Source organism: Patiria miniata, unplaced genomic scaffold (genome assembly GCF_015706575.1).
Source record: "Patiria miniata isolate m_02_andy unplaced genomic scaffold, ASM1570657v1 HiC_scaffold_22, whole genome shotgun sequence".
Taxonomy (NCBI): domain Eukaryota; kingdom Metazoa; phylum Echinodermata; class Asteroidea; order Valvatida; family Asterinidae; genus Patiria; species Patiria miniata.
The window spans coordinates 12,791,500-12,814,776 of NW_024037061.1; the positions used below are offsets into that span (position 1 = coordinate 12,791,500).

Consider the following 23,277-nt stretch of genomic DNA (forward strand, 5'->3'; position numbering starts at 1 on the left):
GAAGCCTGATTAATAGACCCCTCTCTTAGACATCCATCTGCGTAGGAAAACTACAACTGCGTGTTCAACACCATCAGGTGCTTGTACGCGCAATGTTTCATAAACAAATTGGAAAAACAAATCTACAGGCATTATTTTCAACAGCCTACAGGGAAATAACTCACAATTGTGAGGTAGCATTTATTGACCAGTTTTCCGAATGATTTCACTTTTGCTTCAAATACACGTGTAGTATCAATGGCTGGATCAGTTGCCACATGTGTGTCTGATCCATCATCAGGAAAGTCCAGTGACCTTGCTCGCTATTACGTAGGCTTAAAACTTCCATCATGAATTGCAGTGCATAGCTGCAACACGCAGGTACCAGTCATGTGGGTGCTATGCAGCGAAGGTGATTGATTCTGTGTATGCGTGCGTGTCCAACGTATGCCCGGTGGGGAGATCATGGCACAATGTTGTATAGGAGTCAGGCATTTAGCACAAGCACTAAACTCAAGTCCCTTACGAGGTAAAAATCAACACATTTCCACAGTTTTTCTTCTCTTTTACCATGCTTTTTTTTTTTGACAGCCGGAAAAAAAACGGAAAAAAATTTTGAAAATCACTCAGTATTTTTCCGGGTTTTTTTTCCCCTTCAATAATTGACACCGGAAGGGAAAAAAACACAGGAATTTTGTGAGATTTTTTTTTAAAACCGGAATTTCTGTTAAAACTGGAAAAGTATGTGGCATCTATGTGTATGGCTGTAAGTTGCATTGCGGCCAGCATGCAAAATAAGAACAAATTATAGGGAAGAACGATTTTAAGAAAGGTCCTCCAGAAGATGTCTGGGGGTAAATGTGGTGGCGTACCTTGTGTCTCACAGTTAGCTCCAGTAAATCCGTCCGGACAGTCGCAAGTATGGGTGTTCCCACTGGCCATGCAAACTCCACCATTCATACAAGGGTTGGAATCACAAGCATTGGGAGGAGGTACTGCAAACAAACAAATCAATAAAATAAATAAATAAAAACACGCAGTAAAATACAAAACGAAAATGCTCGATACTTTCATCTCATTTTAAAGTATGGAATAATAGACCCCTCTTATAGACATCCATCTGCGTAGGAAAATTACAACTGTAATGCCATAGGTGCACATGCGCGGAGTGTGCAAAATGTTCCAAACATGCGGTCATGTTGTTCGAAATTTTTTCGAAATAAACAGCCCAGTAGCTGCACGTCAGGACAATTTGACACCAAAAAATGCCAATGCACGTTACAATTTGTAGGAAGTGACGTAATTTGAAAGAGCTTCAGATCAGTTTATACTCCAAGCGAAAATACCAAACAAAATCAATTGAGTTATGAATTCAGGTTTCTCATCAGGCAATCTGAATAAAAACTCGGTAAATCCACACAATTTATACCAATGTACGTGTACCTGTTTCACACATGGTGCCGGTATATCCCGTTGGGCATGTACAAGAAAAACCACTTCCGTTAAGGGCACAGGTTCCGCTGTTCTGGCATGGGTTAGGGTTGCATGCGGTTACTGCATGGAGTTATAGGCACATGAGGGGTTGAGTTACAAAGGTTATCATGGATGGAAAGGAGAAACTCATGACAAAAACAGGGAGGTTAAGTCAACTGAACATCAACAAGCAAATCATGTACAAGCAAATCAAAGCCAATGTAAAAATGCAAATCAAAGGATGGCTGGGTTTAGGTTTAGTTTTTCTTTTTACTGATCTGATTATTTGTGTAGATTATATACACTTCTAACCAATTACGATGAGGCTCAACGGAGATATCAATTCTTTTTCCCTGCATTACTTTATAGATTGGGGCAGATATATGATGATGATATGATGTCATCCGATGAAAACATCTATTGATTTGCACACCAGTTTTCATCGGTTGCTATTTGTATTACAACTCAGCACTCCAGACTCAAGAACCACTGAGTTTCAAGCAAATACAGTTGTAAGTCTGGGCTGGAGCTTGATATGCCAATGTACAAATTCCCCGGACGTCCGCGCCAACCTATTGAAAGCACTAAGTGTGAGCAGTTTATGTGTTTTTGCGAAAATAGCATTAACAAGGGCGTAGCCCCCTGCCTCTTATACTTTTTAACTAGTTCCCTTTTATCCACACATGCCCTATTTTTTGTTCCACGCATGTCCTAATTTTTTTCACGAGTGATCACATGCCAATATACTGTAACTCAGATTACAGATTTGCAACGATGTTGTGCTTCTACCCAACTACACAACTCCAGCGCTATGTAAACACAGGTAGTTTAATTATCTCTTTCATTTCTCATAAAATCATAATTCATTTCTCAAATTCACCATTCTTTGGGCGCAATCTATATAAACTGACTTTAAGCAAAAAAAATTGTTTGATTTGCTCTTTCAAATCTTGAGTGGATTTTCACAGGCATTAAAGTGCAATTGACTTGATAAACCCTGGTTCAGTAATGGATGGATGATATGTAAATGGTCCTACGTTATGTATAATATGAAATGAATAGGTATGAATGAGAGATATTAGTTATTATCTTCAAGTTAACTTGAATCCTCGATCCTGATTGGTCAGTCCATGGCAACAAGCCGTGCTACATATAACCATGTAGCACGGCCTCGGTCCATGCCGCACTCCGCGTATTCCGTTGTGCCAAGATACGAGCGACATTCCAGCTGCATACGCTATACTGCAGAATGTCCGTGCAAAGCGTGCTTGTTCCAACTGTACTGCCGCGTCAAGTTTGCTTGAAGATAAATTCGTTATCACGCTCGCGCTCGTGGAACACGGAATAATGTAGTGCGTCTGTGTCCCACATACCACTCGGCCTTCCGCCTCATGGTATGTGGGACACAGACACACTACATTATTCCGTGTTCCACTCGAGCTCGCGCTCGCGGGATAACTTATAATACCACAAACGCAATTGGAACACGGAATAATGTAGTGTGTATGTGGGACACAGACACACTACATTTTCCGATCAAGTTCAATGCGCGCGAGTGAGACAACTAATATATATACAAGCAAACTTGACGCACAGTAAAGATGGAAATACACATCATGGAAGGAATTTTCCAACAGTTATCACGCTTACGAGGAGCAGGAATAGCGAGCTCATCGTAAAAACAGTGCAATCGATAAAAGGAATGGGATATTGACCATGGTATATGGGACAATATTATACACTGTTGTCAATATGCTGGACCAACCAATCGGAATCGAGGATTCAAGTTTTTTAAGGTAATTAGATTCAATGTAGTCGTCGTAATCGGAGGGACAATCACAGATATACGAGTTGCCGGCTCCTTCTCGGCAAGTACCGCTGTTTTGGCATGGGCCTGACTCGCAGGCCAGGCTTGGGATTTGCGTTGTCAATTGTGCTGTTGTTACGAGAGGACAACAGAATGAACAATCGGGCAACAAATCAAGGGTTCTCTTGGGCAATTCTGTATACACTGGACTTTACAAATTTTCGCAACCATTGATTTTAAATTTGTGGACAGGAACAGTCAAATTTTTTAAAGGCTTAAAGTAAAGCCAAAATGAAAGGAAACTCGGGAAGAACGTTTTGCCAAATACCACAAAATTCCCTAAAATGTTTGATTGTTGCACACACAAACAATGAAAACTTTCTGGAGTCGGTTAGATTAACAGGTAGAAAGCTTTCACAAACATCACAGAACTATTGTCCCAGCAAAAAGTACTGCAACGTTTTCAAGACAATTAAACGTGTTAAAAAGCTAACACTTTCTACGCATGCTTTTATCTTTTAAAAGTGCAGTATTTGAGCTATTTACATGTACTCAACTTTACAGTCATGGTTATACATTCAGGAAATGGGGCTGTCACTTCTCCAGCAGTTTTGTGTCTGGAATCCTGAGAGATTGACTAATATGTGGAGCATAAGTGTTCAGCCTGCCAATATCTGCCAACTGGTTACATTAACCCTTTCCATATCATTTTCAAGTTAAAAATTGGCTCCTTTTAGAAAAAAGCACTTTGATGGCAATAAAGGGCCATCTTGTTCACGGTGCAACAAGAACGTGCGTTGCTAGAGGTGAGCGCATATTGGAATAAATGCCTGATGATTTGGAATCGCCAAAGTTGTCAATTGTCGCCTGTGCTCAGCAATGCATGTTTTTTTTGCCACGTGAAGATCGCCGCATATCACAGTGAAAGTGCTTATTGCTCAAATAATTTTCAAGCCACCTCAACATCAAAATATTAATAAAGTCAGGACATTCTAGAAGAATTGGGTTTAAAATCAATATGAAAAAATATCATTAAATAAAAAAAAAAATTGTAATTGTCGATTACAAGACCACAAACAAGACCAAAATGAACTCTTGCGATTGAAAAGCCATTAGGTGATAATCCTCTTATTTTACAATAGAATTTACAGTAAAAAAAGACTTGCAAGATGACACTCCATGTAACCTGCTCAACCCAACAGGATCCAACTATGTTACTTTTCCGTTGGAATATACCGCTGTCCCATTTATACCGAATATTCAAATATTTGATCATCAACCCAATAATAGAATTAATTTTTGCCGCTTCAAGTATATTTTAAGCTACCAGTGTTCTGGTACTCACTTTTCAATAAATAGCACCCTTCAGAACTTCACCCTGCACGCCCTGGTAGTTACTGAAAGACGACTTTGAACACGCGCCAACTATTGAATTATGTGATTATAGTTTTTTAGCTTACTACCTACAGTAATGGGTGGCTTTCCCCTTCTATTCCTTGGGGAAATAACAGCCACTAGTCCATTGACATTTTTCAACAACAATGTTTGGTACGTTTTGTACACAAAAATCGGGAGCCAAGGACGTTGTTCGGTATAGCCAAATGAATGTTTGGTATAGCGGTGTTCGGTGTAGCCACGTTCCACTTTATCATAAAGTTGGGACGTTGCATTGTCAGGTGCACTTTTTTGTGTTAACGGTAACTTTTTTTCCGACGGCTGTTCATTGTTTCCATCCTTTTAACAGGTTTTTGACAGTTATAAAACAATTACTGCAAAACACTTCATATCGATCGCCGCATGCAAATTCTAACTGGCGCGCTCTGCGTGCAACTTTTGACCCGCACAGCACCCATTTGTAGCTGGCAATTTTGAATATCCGAATATTCGGTCAAACACAGTTTTGAGTAATCGTATACTAATTTAACCTGATGAAAACATTAAGAGTCAAAATATGTTGGGTGCTGGTAAATAACGCCAAGTTGGACTCAGTTGGGTTCAGCAGGCAACAGAAAAATAAGGCAGTGTTGGATTCTGTTGGATTGAGCAGGCAAGTCATTTTGTAACGTAAGTTACCCAGCAAAATGACCTGTTGGACTGTGTTGGATTGAGCAGGAAACTCATATGATCGTCAAATTTACTCTGTTGGATTTAGCAGGATAGTCCTAGGGAACTTAACTTTAGGGTTAGGGTTTTTGAGAGTACTACTCTGATGATGTGCTAGACAGGTGCGGCGGAACCGGGGGGGCTGGGGGCGTTTGCCCCACCCCCCCCCAGATTTTCCCAAGTGCCCCTTTTGCGGCCATAAATGTGCCCCCTCGAGATAAATAAAAATGCCCTTAAAGTATCTTAGTATTTCTTAGAAGTAACCTTTTCCCAATAATGGTAGAGATATTCTTGATATAAACGAGGAATATGAAAACCAAGTCCCAAAACCCATACAAGACGCCCTGAAAATGGGCACATAATGTATGTTTAGCATATAATCATTGGTTTTGAAGAGCGCCCCCTATGTTGGAAGATGGAACAAGCCCCCCCCCCCCCCCCCCCCCCCCCCCCCCCCCCTATTTGATTTTACGGAGGCCAAGTGTCCGTCAAAAAAAACGTGGCGACATTTCAGCACGGGTTTGCAAGTGCCCCTTTTGGTTTGCAAGTGCCCCTTTTGGTTTGCAAGTGCCCCTTTTGGGTGCTGCCCCCCCAGTTTCAAACCCGTTCCGCTGCCGCTGGTGCTAGACTAATTATGAGGGACAACATTCTTTATAATCTCGATTCTTTGATAATTGGGGAATTGTTTTTAACAAAAGCTTATTAGAACATTATCAAATTCTTGAACATTTTAAGGAGGCATCACATTAATCTTGGTGGGTTAGTTGGGACTGTTTAATGCATGGGGAAATTATAGCTCAATAATTCATTTATTTAATATTATGTTAATATTAAACAGAAACTAGTATGCACTAGTAGGGATGAATTGTAAAGCATGGAGCAGTCAAAATAAAAAAAACTAGTATACTACTAGTATAATAGATCCATGGGCATCAATTGGTGGGGGACGGGGGGGGGGGGGGGGGATAAGTTCCCCCCACTTTTTAAAGTGGGGGGAATTGAATTAAATGGGAGGAGTTGGTGGTACATGTAACTTACTTTCCGTCATACAGTCGGCACCAGTGTGCATTGTATCACAGACACAAAAGTATGTACCAGGAGTCGTAGATGACTGATAACAGGTGCCTCCCATGCCACAAACACGACCATCCATACAGTATGGGCCTGAAAAATTGGAAGACAACCATATATCCATTATAATAATTTCAGCCCATTAGCACCCGACATGTACCAGGGATGAAAGTGAATTCAGCTGTCAATGTTTCACCTGAATTTTTAGGGATAATAACAAGTACACGCAGTCGAGTTTACTATACCCCCCAAGACAATGATTTGTGTTTCCCTTTGTCCCTGTAATATAACACTCTCCCATAGACTAAGCAATAACTGTACCATGGAGGACCGTTTTCAACAAAAGACGCAACAGCCGAGCTAGGACACAAAGGATCTGTTGTAGTCCCTTTGTGTGTCGGTCCTGTGTGCTTGGCCTTTTTAAACATTATGTTTAATACTGGTCGAGTCTGGATGGGTGATAATTTCCCGAGCCAAAGTTGAGGGTAATTTTTAGCATCCAGACTCCAACTAGTATTAAACATAGTGTGTGTTTAATACTGGCCAAGCACATACTTATTCCCATTCATAAATACCTTTTCCGTCTAAGATTTTGTTCAAAAGTTTACTTTATGTTTTTTTAAACACCCCTCTAGCTATTTTATGGTACGTTCCTAGTCTTAAACAACTCCTTATACGGAGATTGGCACCTGCATCGTGCGTACTGCGCGATGTGGCGTACTGCGCGATGTGGCGTACTGCGCGATGTGGCGTACTGCGCGATGTGGCGCAGAGCACAGCTGTGCATGAATTGTGAATTTAGGACTAAATACTGACTCACTTGTAGTATATTGTGAATGTTCCACCAACAAAACGGTAAAAGGCACCGGATTTCATAGGAGTCCATGTGACACTGGAAAAGCGTTTAAGACCAGCTAGCCAGTCTCATATCAACCATTTAAAACCGGCCACATGACGGGCTCTCAACCAATTAGAATGGGTAAACTGTAGGTATTTATGAATGCAAATGTTTAATGTTAATGAAACATAAAAAAATAAAAAATAAAGTTTAAAACTTGATTAAGGTTGCATGTAAGATAGATTTCATGGCAAACAAATTGAGGCTCTTTTTTTCTGGGAAAGTTGATCTACATGTAGTTCAATAACTAGTTTGGTCATCTGAAAATGATTTGACAAACTGTCTTACTGTCATTTAGACAAACACTGACAAAATACAGTGATCGGTTTCTTGTCATAAAAGTGTGCAATGTACTTACTGTATATTTGACTACTACAAGTAGGTCCTTCAAATCCCGAGTCACATGAACAGAAATGCACGCCAGGACTCCCTTGGAAACACAGCCCATTGACACAAGGCTCACTTGCACAATCAGCTGCAATAAAATTTGGTTATAAATACTGTATTTTAAGAGTGATCTTGCTACATTGTATGTTAAGCTGGACCAGAAAGTTTGACAGCTGTTCGTCATAGTTAAACGGGTATGTTCAGTTTTTAGGCACTTTAGGAAATAATATAAATTGTTACTCAGTGGCAGATCCAGCATTTGCACAAAAGGGGGGGGGGGCAGGCGCGGATCCAGGATCTTTTCAGACGGGGGGTACGCCATTGGGTCATACTGCTTCGAGAACGAATGCGAGCGCAGAGCGCAAAGGCCTTTTAAGGCTTGGGGTCTGGGGCCCGCTTAAGGGCCCCGTGAAATTTTTGATTCTAGATGCTCTGTTGGGCAATCTGAGGCGATTCCCGGTCCCTTTCGCCCTGGAATGGACTGATCCAGTAAGCTCTGCCCAGTGCGCACGTGGGCAAATTAACTCGTGCTCCTCACCAATGCCACGCTGCTTTTTCCTTCCACGCGCATCATACGCGCGTGCAGGCATGTCGGACTTTAGTGCGTGAGGTTTAATATTGGTATTTTTGTAAAGAGATTTCCCTCCAACCTCAAAATGGAAGCGAAACCCAAACATAATACTCTACTGGGCTTTTCCTCCCACATCTAAAACTGTAATTTCTTCACATTGTCTTCTCTTTACTGGGCCCCATGGGAGATCAGTGGATTCCACTGAATGGGCTTCCCAGTTAAAATAAGAAATAAATAAATAATAATAATAATACAAGCGGGGCATACATTTGCTCATGTGGGTGAACATTTCTGTATTGGACACAATTAAATAACCAATGGACGGCAGAAGAAGCATGGGAAAAAAGGACAAGCCATGCCTAGAAAATATTTGTTTTCAAAATGTGAAAAATAGGGGGGGGGGCATGTGCTGGCTGCGCCCCCTCTGGTTCTGCCACTGGTCCATTCACCATCACGTGTCGGTCGCTATAGTTTTGCTTTTTACCCAGAACACAGGCGAGGATTCATGCACAAGGTTGATAAATAAGCGCAGTCGACTATCGCATGGGTTAAGTGTACGATAGTCTACTACACAAGTTTGCTCTCCTTAGCATGCAATTGTTGAACTATTGCACGGGGGGTATTGCATGCACACGCACGAATATCAATTATCATCCTAGCTCATGAAAAGATGGCAGCTCATACCCTACAAGTGTTGCTGAGAAAATTGTTGTGTACATGTAACTCGATAATACTGGTGTAATCAAACAAATACATGTACAACATGGTTATTTCAGGTGGATAATAGACAATATTACATACACATATTACATATAGCTTCCCTCAATATTGGAAGATGACTGACAAACTACACTAGTTCCCAAGGCAAAGTAGTTTGACAACTTCCAATACATAGGGGAGCTACGGATCTAGAAATGTTCCCATTTTGCAGAGGACGGGTCTGGAAACCAGACCCGTCCTCTGCACAAACAAAAAAAATTGGAGGGAGGGATGGGGTGCTAGACACTGGGGCCACTTTAGAACAGTATTTTCTCCATTTACTGTTCAACCAAAAGGTTCCTTTTGAATTTTAACCCTATTTTACACCTACCCTTCAGTGTGTTATATAAACAGAACATAAACTGGTATCTTTTGTTTTAGGAAACTTTGAATTGAAATTGTGGCAAGTTTTGATATAGTATGTCAAATCAATGTAATATAATTTATTCAAACAATGTCATGTTCAAATAAGCAAATGTTAAATTTTTGTCTTACAAGATTTGTAAAAAAAAAAAAGTTAGGTAAGGCCAAAAAAAATAATAAGTCGGTCTCTGGTCAGCGCGCGCGTCGATTTTAATCATGCGCGTCAATCTTATTTTTTTTCCAAAATGTTCCGCGGTAGCTCCAACATCGCCCTCTATTTCTGCACCTCCTCAATTTGTTTTACCAAAGAGCACCAAGGAGAGGGAAATTGCACCAAGGAAAATGATCGAAAGCACCAAGGCAAATTATGGAGGACACCAATGTACATGAGGACACAAAAAAAGCAAAATAGTACCCCACCTTGTCTGTACAATGTACAATCCAAGCTTGAAGAAGAAAAAAAAAAGGAAAAAAAAAAGGAAAAAGCCGCGTGGCCGCGTCAATTCCGGAACTTTGGTCTGACCAGAGACCGAATATTTTTTGGGGGGGCCTAAACTCAATTGATAAAAAGCTACAAAACAATGACGGTATCAAGAGTGCCAAAAGAGTAATGGAAACTTGTACATGCAGCTATGGAATTGTCCTTGCACAAGTACATGAAGCAAAACACCAGGGCCTTTAATTAATTATGTGGTGGGGAGATTTAGAAATGACAAAATATTTAGTAGAGTTTGGTTTGAGTGTGAATTTATCGGGCTGCTGTTCAAAGTGGACTATTATGGACAGTGATATAAAGTCATCCTCTTTCATTTTTTTTTGCAGTAAAAGAGAAAAGCAAACAAGGTAGGAATCTTGAAAAACATATGCATATTATTTCTAGTGTGCCTGCATGCTATACATATTGGAGATATGCAATGATGGACACAATTATTACCTGTTGGAACTCCAGATGCTGGTGAAATGGCCGCAACGTGTCCAGTCCAAAAAATTTCCTTTTGGAGGGCAATTGTTCCCCTACAAGAAATTTAAAAAAAGCGACAAAAATCAATACCAGCAACAATCTCAACAGGATAACAAGTTTGTTTTTTAAGGACTTAAGCACTGTAAAATGAATGCAAGATTTCATTATAAACATTTTTTTAACAACACTTTTGTTTTCTATTTTAAGGTTTGTTTTCAAAAATGAAGAAAAACGAGAAAGATTTTCTGTTCTGACTGTATCCAAAATGGATTTCAGCTTGTTAAAAACTTGCTTTTGAACAAGTTGAACGTACATTATTTTGATAATTCCTGTGGCAGAATTGGGTGGAGTCCACGTAAACTGGGCACCGCCTGCCTTTAAATCCATGCTTGTGTGGGTCAGGGAGTCTCCTGGATTGGTGCACTGAAGAAGCTGATAACCAATAGGGGCTTGCCAAGTACCAACTGGTGTGTCACCACTTCGAGCTTGCAAGAGTATTCCTCGGAAGCTGAAGGAACTTTCAATGGTCACTGACAACAAAAGAAATTAAAAACATTAAGGTACAGAAAAGAAAAAACTAGACAAGCCTGGTGCTAAAGCTGGTCCTAGACCAGAGTGCACAAAATTCTATTCAACTGATTCAGATTAGTGACTAGTCTTTTTGCGCATCTACATGTAGTCTACAAAATAGGCTGAATATAGTCCCATCATTGGCATTCCTGGCTAATCATAAACAATAGCACTGCCTGCATGCATGGCTCTTTTCATCCTCGTGTACACCAAGTCTAAGTCACAATTGGTGGTAGTTGTTACAACTGATAACGTAGTAACCAACTGATAATGTATCACCAACCGATAATGTCACACAAATTGACTGATACTGTATCACTAACCAATAATGTAACAGAAATTGACCGATAGTGTAGTAAATGTTACTACACTATCAGTCAATATTTGTTACATTATCAGTTAAGACCAATAATATGTAACAACAATCGACTCATAGTGTAGTACATTTTTACTACACTATCGGTCAATTTCTGTTACATTATCGGTTAGTGATACAGTATCGGTCAATTTGTGTAACATTATCGGTTGGTGATACATTATGCGTTGATTACTACATTATCAGTTGTAACAGTAGTCAGTTAGATGGGTACAGAGAGGACACTGGGCTACCCCTCTTGGGCAAGCAAAAACAGGAACACGAGACCAAAAAATTGAAAGTCCATCCCAAAAGTCCTTATCACTTTGTGCTAATATGTGAATACACTAGATCTAAAAGAGGAAGCTCATTATTTGATCAAAAATCTAAATGCGTTGAGTAAAGTAGTAAACGTTTGTGGGAAGAAACTTTAAAGTTTCCTTTTCAAGCTAAATTTTAACCCTAATTTGCACATCCTTCAGTGTGTTAACATAAACACAGCACGAACAAAACTGATACTTTGTGTTAGGAAACAATGAATGGAAAGTGTGCCAAATTTTTGACATGTCAAATAAATGTAAGACATGTTCAAATTTGTGAATGTTAATTTTTTTTCTCTTATATAAGCTGATTCATAAAAATAAACCAGGTTTGGTAAAATCAATTAATTGATAAAAAGCTACAAAACAATGACAGTACAAGAGTGCCAAAAGAGTAATTGATGTACATGTAGCTATGAAATTGTCCTTGTGCAAGTAGAAGCAAAACACTGGAAACTTTAATATAAGGCCAAAAAAAAAAAATATTCGGTCTCTGGTCAGACCAAAGTTCCGGAATTGACGCGGTGACGCGGCTTTTTTTTTTTTTTTTCAAGCTTGGATTGTACAGCCAAGGTGGGGTACTATTTTGCTTTTTTGGTGTCCTCATGTACATTGGTGTCCTCCATAATTTGCCTTGGTTGTCTCGATCATTTGCCTTGGTGCAATTTCCCATTCCTTGGTGCTCTTTGGTAAAAAAAAATTGAGGAGGTGCGGCAATAGAGGGCGCTGTTGGAGCTGTTGCGGAACATTTTGGAAAAAAAAAAAGATTGACGCGCATGATTAAAATCGACGCGAGCGCTGACCAGAGACCGACTTATTTTTTTTTTTGGCCTAATGAGAAGATTTAGAAATGGTAGGAATGTAGGTTTATGTTCCTGTATATGATGCATGTAGAGGAACATAAACTCAACAAGTTACGCAACCGTGAGGTTATTTGCACAAAACACAACAGGCAACGCCTACATGTATGTGCCAATAATACATTATTCATACCCATTCAAATACAAATTTGTTCAAAATATTATCACCTGCATAACAAAAAGAGTCACATTAAATAACTGGTAGTACCGGTATCTCACTTCCCCAACAACATTAACCCTTACTCCCTAGCATGATTTACTACGAACCATACCCATTCTGGCAAATTCCAACACCATGAGAAACTGGATATTTCTGACTTAGTTTCTGGAGGTGTGCCAACCCAATGTAAAAGACTGTCAGTTTAGTGTTTAGGGGTACTGTACCCATCCCGACAGATTCCAACAAAACATGCTGTTGGGGTTTGATGGGTGGAGTTCTGTTTGGGTTAAATTAATAAAAATGCATAGTTTTTCCATCTGTTAAACCAGGCACAATTTGTGAAATATGTGCATGTACATGTACATTGTACAATTCAACAAGAATTCATGCATGCATGGCCGCTTACAAAATGAAAGGGACAATATGTATAGGCCAACATGTACCTTTTGTAAAAGTCACCCGAAACCAACACCCACTACATGTACAACCATTGAATCACAAACAAGCTCGATCGGATCGTGGAAGCTGCAGGCCATTGAATTCGTGTTCATGCATGAGTCACGTGACTGTGCGATATATACGTACATGTAATTTATGCAACTGGAGAAGTGTTTTGATTTTTTTTTAAATCGGCTTTATGACCCCAGTGATCCCATGATGACCTTTGACTCCAGCTTGGTCATGTGACATGTTAAGACTGGGCTACTGATACTTTTGACAAAGTTTGGTTGAAATCGGTGAAAATATGTAGAGCAATAGACAGTGTCAACGTTTGTTACTAACTAACGCAGAGACACAGTGATTTGTTGAGCTGCTATCCCGCAGCTAAAAATAATGCACTGAATTCCACCTTTGTAAAAAAAAAAAGAAAGGTATCGTAGACAAGTACATTTTATGTAGCCTATATTTCACATGACTTCGCATTATTTTAAATTCACTGATTCTATCAAATGTAAAATTTTAAAACTGGAATCACCTCTCTCCATTGATAATTCAAACAGCTTTTATAAATCTTCACACACACAGCAAATTGATATTTTTTTAAAACAGCTTCAATTTAGAGTGTAACCTTTTTTTACTTAAAAAACAGTTTTCTTCCCTGAACTGTGCAACCAGCCAATGAGTACCCCCCACGGAAGAGGAATCACAGCGTACATCAACCAATGAAATCTCTTCAGTTTTAAGCCTGCATTTGACATGTTACAAACAAATCTCAAACATGCGTTTTAGCACCAAATTCAGCTGGCACGTTTTGAACCAACAACAATGGACCATTCGCACTTTCAGTCATTTATTTCACCAGCTCTAAATCCTTCTGAACTCACCTTGGCCCAACGATCAATAGCACTAATCCTTTTTCAACACATGTATGGATTTCTAGCTACTATCCAATAATGAATTGACCACAAACATGTTTTTCATTTGATAGATTGAAGGTGGTTTAAGCAACAACTCACAAAACAGTTCTGTTTAAAGTCCCGTTTCCAATATATTTTCCAATTCAAAATTTTAAAATCAAAACCATCAATCTGACCAAGCATTCAATTAACTAAGTTACACTTTATTAATTCAATTCAATACTTTTAACCCTGCAGTATGCATTTTTCTTTTGTTTTTCAAGTAAAAAAAACCCTGAAAACTGGCATTGATACATATTTTTTTAATCATGTTTTGTTCTTTTTTGGCAACTGGTAATTTTGAGATTTTTCAAGAACATGTTGAAAACAAGACCAGACCAAACTTTATTCCAAATGTCTTTTTTGACCTGGTCCCCCTTTGTATTTAGGCCCATCTTTTTTTTTAAGTCTTAAGGTGTTTTTAAAAAATATCACAAACAAATGTGATGTTATGTCAAAAGCAGACTGTTTTTGACATTGAAACAAAAATAAAATATTCCCCTTCAAGGTTTATTGTTTGAAGGGGACTTTTTTTTCAAAAATATGCTTCTTGGAAGTTTGTGATCATTTTTACAGCACATAAGGCGAAGTAAAAAAAAAAACATGTTTAGCGTCCCCGCCCGCTTCCTTTTTAGAGGCCGCCTTCTTTTTTTTTTCTTTTTTTTTTTTTTTTTTTTTAAAGACAAAAATTGATAAATTTTAACGATCTCTGACCAAAGAAATCATATTTTTAGACTTTTATACCATGTATAAAGCTGTGGAAATAGTCAATGAGTCCAAGTGGCGGCCATTTTGAAAAAAGCTGGTAACCATCTTGAAAAATAGCCCGCCCGCGTTGTCTTGAAAAATGTGTCGGGCGGCCATTTTGAAAAGAAAAAAAAAAAAAAAGGGCCTCCTCCTTCCTTTTTGTCAAAGAGGCAGGACGCTAAACATGTTTTTTTTTTATTTTGCCTAAGAGTTTCCCATTTTATACTTTTCTCTATAAAAAACCCTAATTATACAAAAAACAAAAATCAAAAGAATCACCTCAAAAAGCACAATTGTGGACTCAGACTTTGACACTACATTTTCAAATAAAAAAAAACCCAGAAATTTAAAAAAAAAAATTTTTTTGCAAATTCAAAGGTTTTTCATTTTACATGAATCATATTTGCAATGATTGTCCAACAATTCCTTTAGGACTATATAAAAAGTGGCATTTAGATACTCCTTTTCTACCCACTAAGTAGGCCTACAATGTATAAGTCCCAAAACACAACCAATGACAATATCCTAGGTCATTTTCTAAAATTCAGAATAGTCCAAATATCAGAGAAAATTAAACCGTAACTTACGAAAAATCTCACTCACAAAAGATATTAAGTAAAAAAAAGAACAAAAACTTTCCTCAAACTGAACAAAATGTCACCTTACTCGAAACTTCCAATGTTTTTTATTTACAAATTAAATTCATTTTTTTACCAAAATTGGAAATGTCTCTAAAGTTCATGTTTTGTAAAAATACGTGTATCACTGAGGTAAAGGTCAAGATTTTACCAAATTAATGGCATCAAAATACTGTATCCTTTTCATATTCCTGAAACCTTTGCCTACTCCTAGAACTATGTAGTGGAGCCTGTCATAGTTCTTGGAGTAACCTTTGCCTTGATAAAAGAAAACTTACTTCAAAGTTCAAAATTAGCTCATTTGTTAAAAAGTCATGTACAATTACGTATACTAATTAAACTTACCCGTGACAGGTTGCCCAGGAGTGTATTTCGTTGGCTGAACTTTAATAACATAGGGGCTAGCAAAAGCTTGAGCAGAGATGGGTTGACCATTGTTAAGATGTCCGGGTGTGAGCGTCGTACAAGCGGCTGTCGGTGCCCCGGATGGGCGGCCCCACGCCCCGTCACGACTCGCCAAAAACACGGTCAGCACCACCAACACGGAAGTGAAAACTTCCCTGACGGCCATTTTTATAATCCACGGAAAAACAAAACTTCTCGCACTTATTTCCACCAAGTTTCCGTCCCACCTATCTCTTGTTATATTCTCCTTCTGGTCGAAGAACGTCAGAACGTGTTAGTTCTGTCAGCTTTTGGATACAATGTTCACTTTTGTCCACTTCTAAATGTGAAAAAAATCGACGTTTTCAGGTTTCAATTTCTGGCGACCGAGATGACAGAAAACGCCTAGATGTGATAACAGGTGTAGTGTATTGATGAAGTGTACCACTAGTACCGGATACCAGTTCGCTCCATGGTTACGCATGAGTGCACACTTTCATTTTTGGCACTGTGACGTTTACCGCCCAAGTTGACACAGAGCAGTATGGGGACAGTTTCGGTTCGCTCCACGAACACAAAAGAGGGAATTTATGATGCAAATCCCCACACAATAAATGTCTTTCTCTTCAGTAAATATCAACCGAGCAAAGCACTAGCTGATACCAAAGTATGCTGTTGTTGAGCCAAGGGGAAAAAAATAGAATTTTTTTCTGTCCATGGGCCCGAACGCCTGAATGAACAAATACGTAGGAGGGTTTTTTTTTCAATTGGGTGGACAATGCTGGAATTTGGGGTGAGTCATTGGCATCAAACTTGGTCTTATACTTTAACCTTGTTTTGTTTAAATGGAACAAAAACCCCCACATTTTTGGGCGTTGTTTTACACAAAAAAAAATAGAAATGATTCATACTCATAAATGGAAGAAAAAAGGTTATTTATTTGCTATTGAAAAAAGGGAAACGTTATCCTCCTTTGCCGATAGCCTTCCTACATTGGGGAATCGACTGGTGGGAAAGAGTAACAATTCCTTGAGAGTGTCGTCAATTAATTTCAGGTTTACAAACACTGGAAAAAAGGGGGACAATTTACTGGTTTAATGGAAAGGTATTGATTGAATTTGTTTTACTAAAATATGTTTGAATTTCAGGGTATTTACTGACCTTTTGGACTCCCAAAACCGGGTGCAAATTTCTGATTTATTTCCACCACAAGTATTTACATCAGACTCCACTGATCAAATTCACTGTTTATATCTCTTTGGTCATCATTTTCTTATTAGCAGTGCGGCAGCTTTTACAATAAATTCCACCAATTAATGGTCTTTTCGTTACAACAAAGTCTACTTAGTTTCAGCAGAAAATGAACATTTCACAACATTTTTTTAGTGTACTGAATTATCCATTTTGTAAACGAGATCATGCTTCGACTTCCAATACAACTAATTTTCACGCATTAATGCGAAAGATCGGCATGCATGGCATGCAATTAACTGGGACGTATCAAAAAACGGGGAAAGTTCCAAGCTTTGCAAGACTTTGTGTTTCCTTTTTTGTTTAATGGCATACGTTTTGTGAAGTAAAAACGAGGAATTCAACTGATACAAGGCAAAGTCGCACGCCTAGACCACAGAAAACTAAACGCTATACCTCAACATAGGAAGGTCGACGTTTGCCATAGGCCTCAGCAAAAAGACCCAAAAACCCGTCAGCGAGGACTTGTCTTGTGATGTAATCTCTTTTCCCGCAATAAGAAAATTGACTGAAGTCGGTTTGTATACACAGGGCAAGACTGATCTCCCCTGTCAGTTTGTGATTATTGAAGAGCGAGCATGGGCGTCGCCAGGATTTTTTCTAGGGGGGGGGCAAAAAAAAAATTTGCCAAAAAATGCTTGTATTTCTCAACACATTCTCGATTTATCAGTTTTAGAGGGGGGCAGGGACATTTTGCCCCCCCCCCCCTCATTAAATTTACACCACTTTGTCTTCGCGCCTCTTTTTCTTTACTTTTTTTTTCTTTTCTTTTTTTCGTTTTTTCCTTTTCTTTTTGCTTTTCCGGGGGGGGGGGGGGCAAGTGCCCCCTTGCCCCCCCCCCTCCCCCTCGCTACGCCCATGAGAGCGAGTGGATACTTTGGACGTCAGCACAGTTATTTAAATAACCCCAAAAGGGTTTACGCCACAAAATTTCTTATAAGCCGTACCTAACATTGTCACTTCCTACCGTTATTGTGATCCGTGGACCAAATTTCAAAAATGTATTTGTGTTTATAAAAAGACCATAACTAGAAAAGGGGGTCCACCCGATGCTCCCCATATGTTTTCCAATACCGATGTTCCCCGAAATCCTTGGGATTTAGGGTCAGGGTACGGATTTCGGGGAACATCGGTATTGGGGAACATAAGTTTGCACCCCTAGAAAAGTAGGAGAGTGATATGAATTATTCTTTTACTAAAAGATAGCTTATGAATTGGGCTTTCACATCCTAGAATTGAAAAGTGCTTCGTGCTGAACTTCTTTAAAAAAAAAAATAAAAATGGGTCTCCTTTATTTTGACTCAACCTGTATATTGCCCAGTTCACGAGAAAATTCCAAAAATGTTGGCTTTGGACTATTCCATTTGCATTAATCCATTATGTGGATAAACTAAATTTAGGCGATTGTTGCCGGTGTAAGGACAACCGATAAACGATAGTGCATGCTATAGGATGTTACAGAACATTTCTGACCAATGTGAATTCAATATAATTTGCCAGTATACTCGTTAAAAATGTTGATAAAACAATACCTTCATTTTATTTTCTATCAAATTACCCTTACAGCATTTATTACAAAAAAATAGCAATATGAAAGACATTGTATTTTTAATATCTGGAAAGACGCATTGTTGAAAGAATATTCAACATTATAAACTGAGAATCCATTTTCCTACATAATATTAAGCGAAAGATTGTCCTAAAAGCACATGCTATCATATAACTAATCAAGCATTTATAGCAATTAAAATCACAAGGAACAACCGAAGCATCATTAATGTATCAAATTCTACATTACCTTTTGCATACAAAGTAACTGCACAGGTAGATCAAAAGAAACTCCACAGAACAAAAAAAGTATTTGGATTTAAGAGATCCAAGAAAAATAACATTAACCCTGCTCCTATGCTAACATACATTCTGTAATTCTGCCTGAAATTGACTAGTCGCAGTGCTTGTTTGAAAATGATCTAACTGTTGTGAATACAGACTGGCACGACAGGGAAGAGGATTGCTTTGTTTTTTTGTTTTTTTTAACTGTCTTTTTTTTTTACTGTCTGTGACTGTTCAGACAGCAGGAGGAATGAATCATAATGCCCATACGGCCAACAAAATACCAGAATCTTTTGGTTATACAAATACTGTTTTTGAAATTCCACAGATCAATATTTATTCAACATTCAACATAAATTGTTTGCTTCATTTTTTTCATATTCATCAAAAAAGTATCCCTAAACGACCAAACGGATTAATTTCATTCATATACAGTTACCAAAAGTATCCTTAATTTTTTGCTTGAAGCAGCCCATAGTACTCTTAATGTAGAGCCATTGAAAAAGTAAGTCCTCTATCATTTTATGTAGTTAGAATCATCCTCCTGCAGTAAATACAGAAAATATTAGTTTGAAATTGAAGTAAAATATCCACGGTAAGTACAATGAAAAAGATCATGTGTAATACAAAATATCCTACTTTTGAAAATTCATATTTTACACCCTATAATACACAAAACGTTTCATATTCCAATGTTTATAATATCTAATTTCATCTTGATATACAAAAGATTGTAATTTGCATAGACATATATATCTGCTTTAGCAGTTAAAAAGTTCCGACAATAAATTCATTTTGTCAATATCAATAAAGCGTGCCCTCTAAGCGTACCTTAAAATTTCTCACTTATATAAAATTTTGAAATTAAATTACATTGTCTTCGTGCTAAATTTACTGTAAAATATTTCTAGGCTTTCAAGCAGACCCAGGTGAAAACGTAGGAAAACAGTAGGATCAAAAATTTTCACAAAAAAAAAAAACAGGACAAAAGTAGAACTTTGGAGGACAAAATCAGGATAAAAGTCGAGCTTTTGCTGGCTCCATCCTCAACTAAGCTCTTGGAAGTACAGTTGCAGTACTCCTGCGCCCAAGCCCTTCATTATGTGATCTATATATGACAGTGTGTAACACTGTTGTGAAAAATATTCAATAATATTTCATTTTTTTGAGTTGTGGTACAAAACAAAGTAGGGAAAAAGTAGGAATTTCAAAAAAAAAGTAGGAAAAGTGGGAGTAAGGCAAAACAAATAAACTAGGAAAAAGTAGGGCGAGTAGGAATACTTGACAGCCAGCATTTCAGTCACCAAGCAAATGCACAACATTTTCAAAATGGCATTACTAGAAAGCTTAATCTTGCAGTATTTCAACCATAGCCATGTAATTTATAGAAAAACAGCCACACCCAGAAAACTTTATTTTATTGGTATTTAAAAATCCTGTTATGAAGCTGACAGAAAGCCAGTGGTATTTATGCGCAAGGCATGATTGCAGTTATCAACTACTTTAAAAACTATAAATTGGTTTTTGAATCTCTTTTAATAATACTACTCTGCAGATAACAATCTTACAGTAAAACGACGCTATAAGAACACAATGAGAGCAATGGCTGCGGCCAATGTTCTTAATTAAAAAGTACTGTAGTTAAATTTGAGAGCCAAAGGCTATGTTTATTATTACCAAATGTTCAGAACACAGTGTTCATTGCAGTGGGATTCTACTATAATGGTGATGTGATACTGTATTGGTTCAATTCAAATCTCAACAAGTGACATCAAGGCCGGTTCATACTTGGCTGAAAAGCAAACTCGAACGCGAACTTGTGATGACTTCACAACAAAGTACGTGTATTTGCAAAACTTGAAAACAGTTCTGGCCAATTTCGCAGCTAATGTTTCATCGCATCGAATTCACTTCGAATTGGCATTTGCGTGGAGTATGAACCGGCCTTTAGTCAGGTAATTGCTCTGGATTTTCAGCCGAGAGTGAGACTAGATGATTGTTTTCCTTAGGTCGTCGTCGTTGCTGCGATTCATGGTGCAGATGACAATGAAGAGGAAGATGACAAAGAGTCAAGTAATCACTCTGGATTTTCAGGAGGGGAGAGAGTCAGACTCGATGATTGTTTTCCTTAGGTCGTCGTCGTTGCTGCGATTCATGGTGCAGATGACAATGAAGAGGAAGATGACGAAGAGTCAAGTAATCACTCTGGATTTTCAGGAGGGGATGAGAGAGTGAGACTAGATGATTGTTTTCCTTAGGTCGTCGTCGTTGCTGCGATTCATGGTGCAGATGACAATGAAGAGGAAGATGATGAAGAGTCAAGTAATCACTCTGGATTTTCAGGAGCGGATGAGAGAGTGAGACTAGATGATTGTTTTCCTTAGGTCGTCGTCGTTGCTGCGATTCATGGTGCAGATGACAATGAAGAGGAAGATGATGAACAGAACACCAATCAGGCAGATGAGCGCTATCCACCAGGGCTCCAGGAGGGCTCCGGCCTGTGCAGCATTATTAACGTCGTTCTCGGCTGTATGCGGATACAAAAAATTGGTAATGGGTATTTATACAATACTCAGATATCACAATGCAGTGTCAAGTCATCAACAATTTCACTCACGCCAAATTGCACCAAGATGTAGACTATCAGTTTCGGTCCAAAAATTGGGCCAACGGTATCAAGTGATCAAAAGGGGGTGTGCTCATAGCGATTTTTGGCAAGGTATGCACATCTAGAGTTGGAAAATGTGTGAAAGCTTTGCAGTGTGAGCAGAGGCATTTGGGGTGTTATCACTTTTTATATTTTTTTTTCAAAATGGCCGCAAATATGCTTGTTACTGAATAAGCTATATGTGGTAACAAGCATGTTTTGGCCACCATTTTCTTATAAAGTGATAGCACCCAAAAAGCTGCCACCGCTGCAATGCTATCACATATTTTCCAACTACAGGGGTGCATACCTTGCCAAAACTCACAATGAGCATTTCCCCTCATTTGATACCGACCAAACCCCCAGGCTGATGGCCTCACTTGAAGCCAAACCAAGACCGTCATTTCGCACCAGACCAAAAGGTTCCAAATTTTGTTTTAAAGCTTTTTAATGTCCACTGAATGTAAAACCATTGATTTTGTTGTCTCACGTAAAGGCATCTTTACTGTGTCTAAAAAAATGTTATATGAAAAAATTCAAGTTTTCCCATGGTAGGTTGCAGCTACTTATTTGATATGAGTGTTCAGTTTTTTATTTGTAATTAGTTGGTTAGAGAAATAAAGAATTGAAAATGTTTTCTCTTCGGGCTAATCAAGAAATTTGACAGTAAAGAAATCCAAGTGATTTGCTTTATTGAATATGTGACACTTCTTTGCTGAAGCGAAGTAAAAATATTTAGGAATTCTCCTTTAGTTTTGTCCATTAGGACAAACTTTATAATACAAAGCAGTTCAACAAATAAGGCCGAGTAAAAAAAGAAGATGTTGTTTCTCGTCCAGGCTTTTCGAAAATATGAAGGAGGCGGGCGTTTTTTCCTTTCTTTTTCTTTCCAAGATGACAGACTTTTCAAGATGACAGATGGATTCTTCCATTTTCTCAACTCTTTTGCGTATACGAAATTGTGTCCAAAGGAGACGTAACCCTATCTACATAGCAGCAATTTTGTTGAAAACAAACAAAAAGGCAAAATTATATTGCAAAGGTATAAGTTTAAAAAAATAATTTTAAAAAGGCACTTTGGAAAAAGGAAGCGGGCAGGGACAAGAAACTTTTTTTTTTTTTTTTTACTTGGCCTTACTTCATAAAAGTTAGATTCAGGGATTCAGAATAGGGCATAGGAAGAGGCGTGTAGATTTGGAAATGGCAGCTTCTTGGCCTAATAGAGAAACAACAATGAAATTCAACAGCTCTTTTCTAATCATTCAAATGCAAAGACATATGCTTCAAAAGGAAATTGGAAGAAAACCTTCCAAAGTTTTGCAACTCAAACTACATCTAATGTGCTTGATTGATTGCGTGCAAAGTAGCATTCAAGAGCAACAGCGGGTGCATTTTATATATTATCTAATAATAGCAACATTGCGCCTGTGTGTTGTGTCAATGCTTGCACACACCCATTCACGGATTCGCCCAATTACAATCCAACTACTAAAGGAAATTTCCAAAAATGTGTCACTTGACTCATCTTTGGAAATGACCCTCTTTTATTGTTTCCTTCAAAATGACAGCATGCCAGAAGGAAAAAAAATCACAGGGAGATTAGTGCCATTATTATATTTAAACCAAGTAAGCGTTTTCACAATAATTTGGTCAGTTATTTTTGGACAGCTGCAAACGATGTACTCTACCTTTAAGACTTGAGATTTGATCGTTTTGTGAAAGATCACTTAATGATGGGGTTTT

The 23,277-nt window shown here is 38.4% G+C and overlaps 2 protein-coding genes across 10 annotated transcripts in view; both read right to left on the reverse strand.

Annotated features, from left to right (window-relative positions):
- Positions 1-16,262, reverse strand: part of LOC119730485 (fibropellin-1-like) — a 31,534-nt gene extending 15,272 nt beyond the window's left edge. For 2 of the 9 annotated variants that reach the window (XM_038203428.1, XM_038203425.1), the window contains exons 1-7: positions 15,765-16,258; positions 10,686-10,902; positions 10,346-10,425; positions 7,690-7,806; positions 6,401-6,526; positions 1,423-1,533; positions 852-974 (exon numbers count right to left, since the gene is read on the reverse strand). In XM_038203428.1, coding sequence (XP_038059356.1) covers positions 852-974; positions 1,423-1,533; positions 6,401-6,526; positions 7,690-7,806; positions 10,346-10,425; positions 10,686-10,902; positions 15,765-15,990 — 1,000 coding nt within the window. In that variant the 5' untranslated portion in view covers positions 15,991-16,258. Of the gene's footprint in view, positions 1-851; positions 975-1,422; positions 1,534-6,400; positions 6,527-7,689; positions 7,807-10,345; positions 10,426-10,685; positions 10,903-15,764 lie in introns of all 9 variants that reach the window. The other 7 variants (XM_038203426.1, XM_038203432.1, XM_038203430.1 and 4 more) reach the window with 7 other exon arrangements.
- Positions 16,263-20,414: 4,152 nt separating this feature from the next.
- Positions 20,415-23,277, reverse strand: part of LOC119730093 (neurogenic locus notch homolog protein 1-like) — a 72,145-nt gene continuing 69,282 nt past the window's right edge. The window contains exon 51 of the mRNA XM_038202876.1: positions 20,415-21,414. Within this exon, the coding sequence (XP_038058804.1) occupies positions 21,251-21,414 (164 nt within the window). The 3' untranslated portion in view covers positions 20,415-21,250. The remainder of the gene's footprint in view (positions 21,415-23,277) is intronic.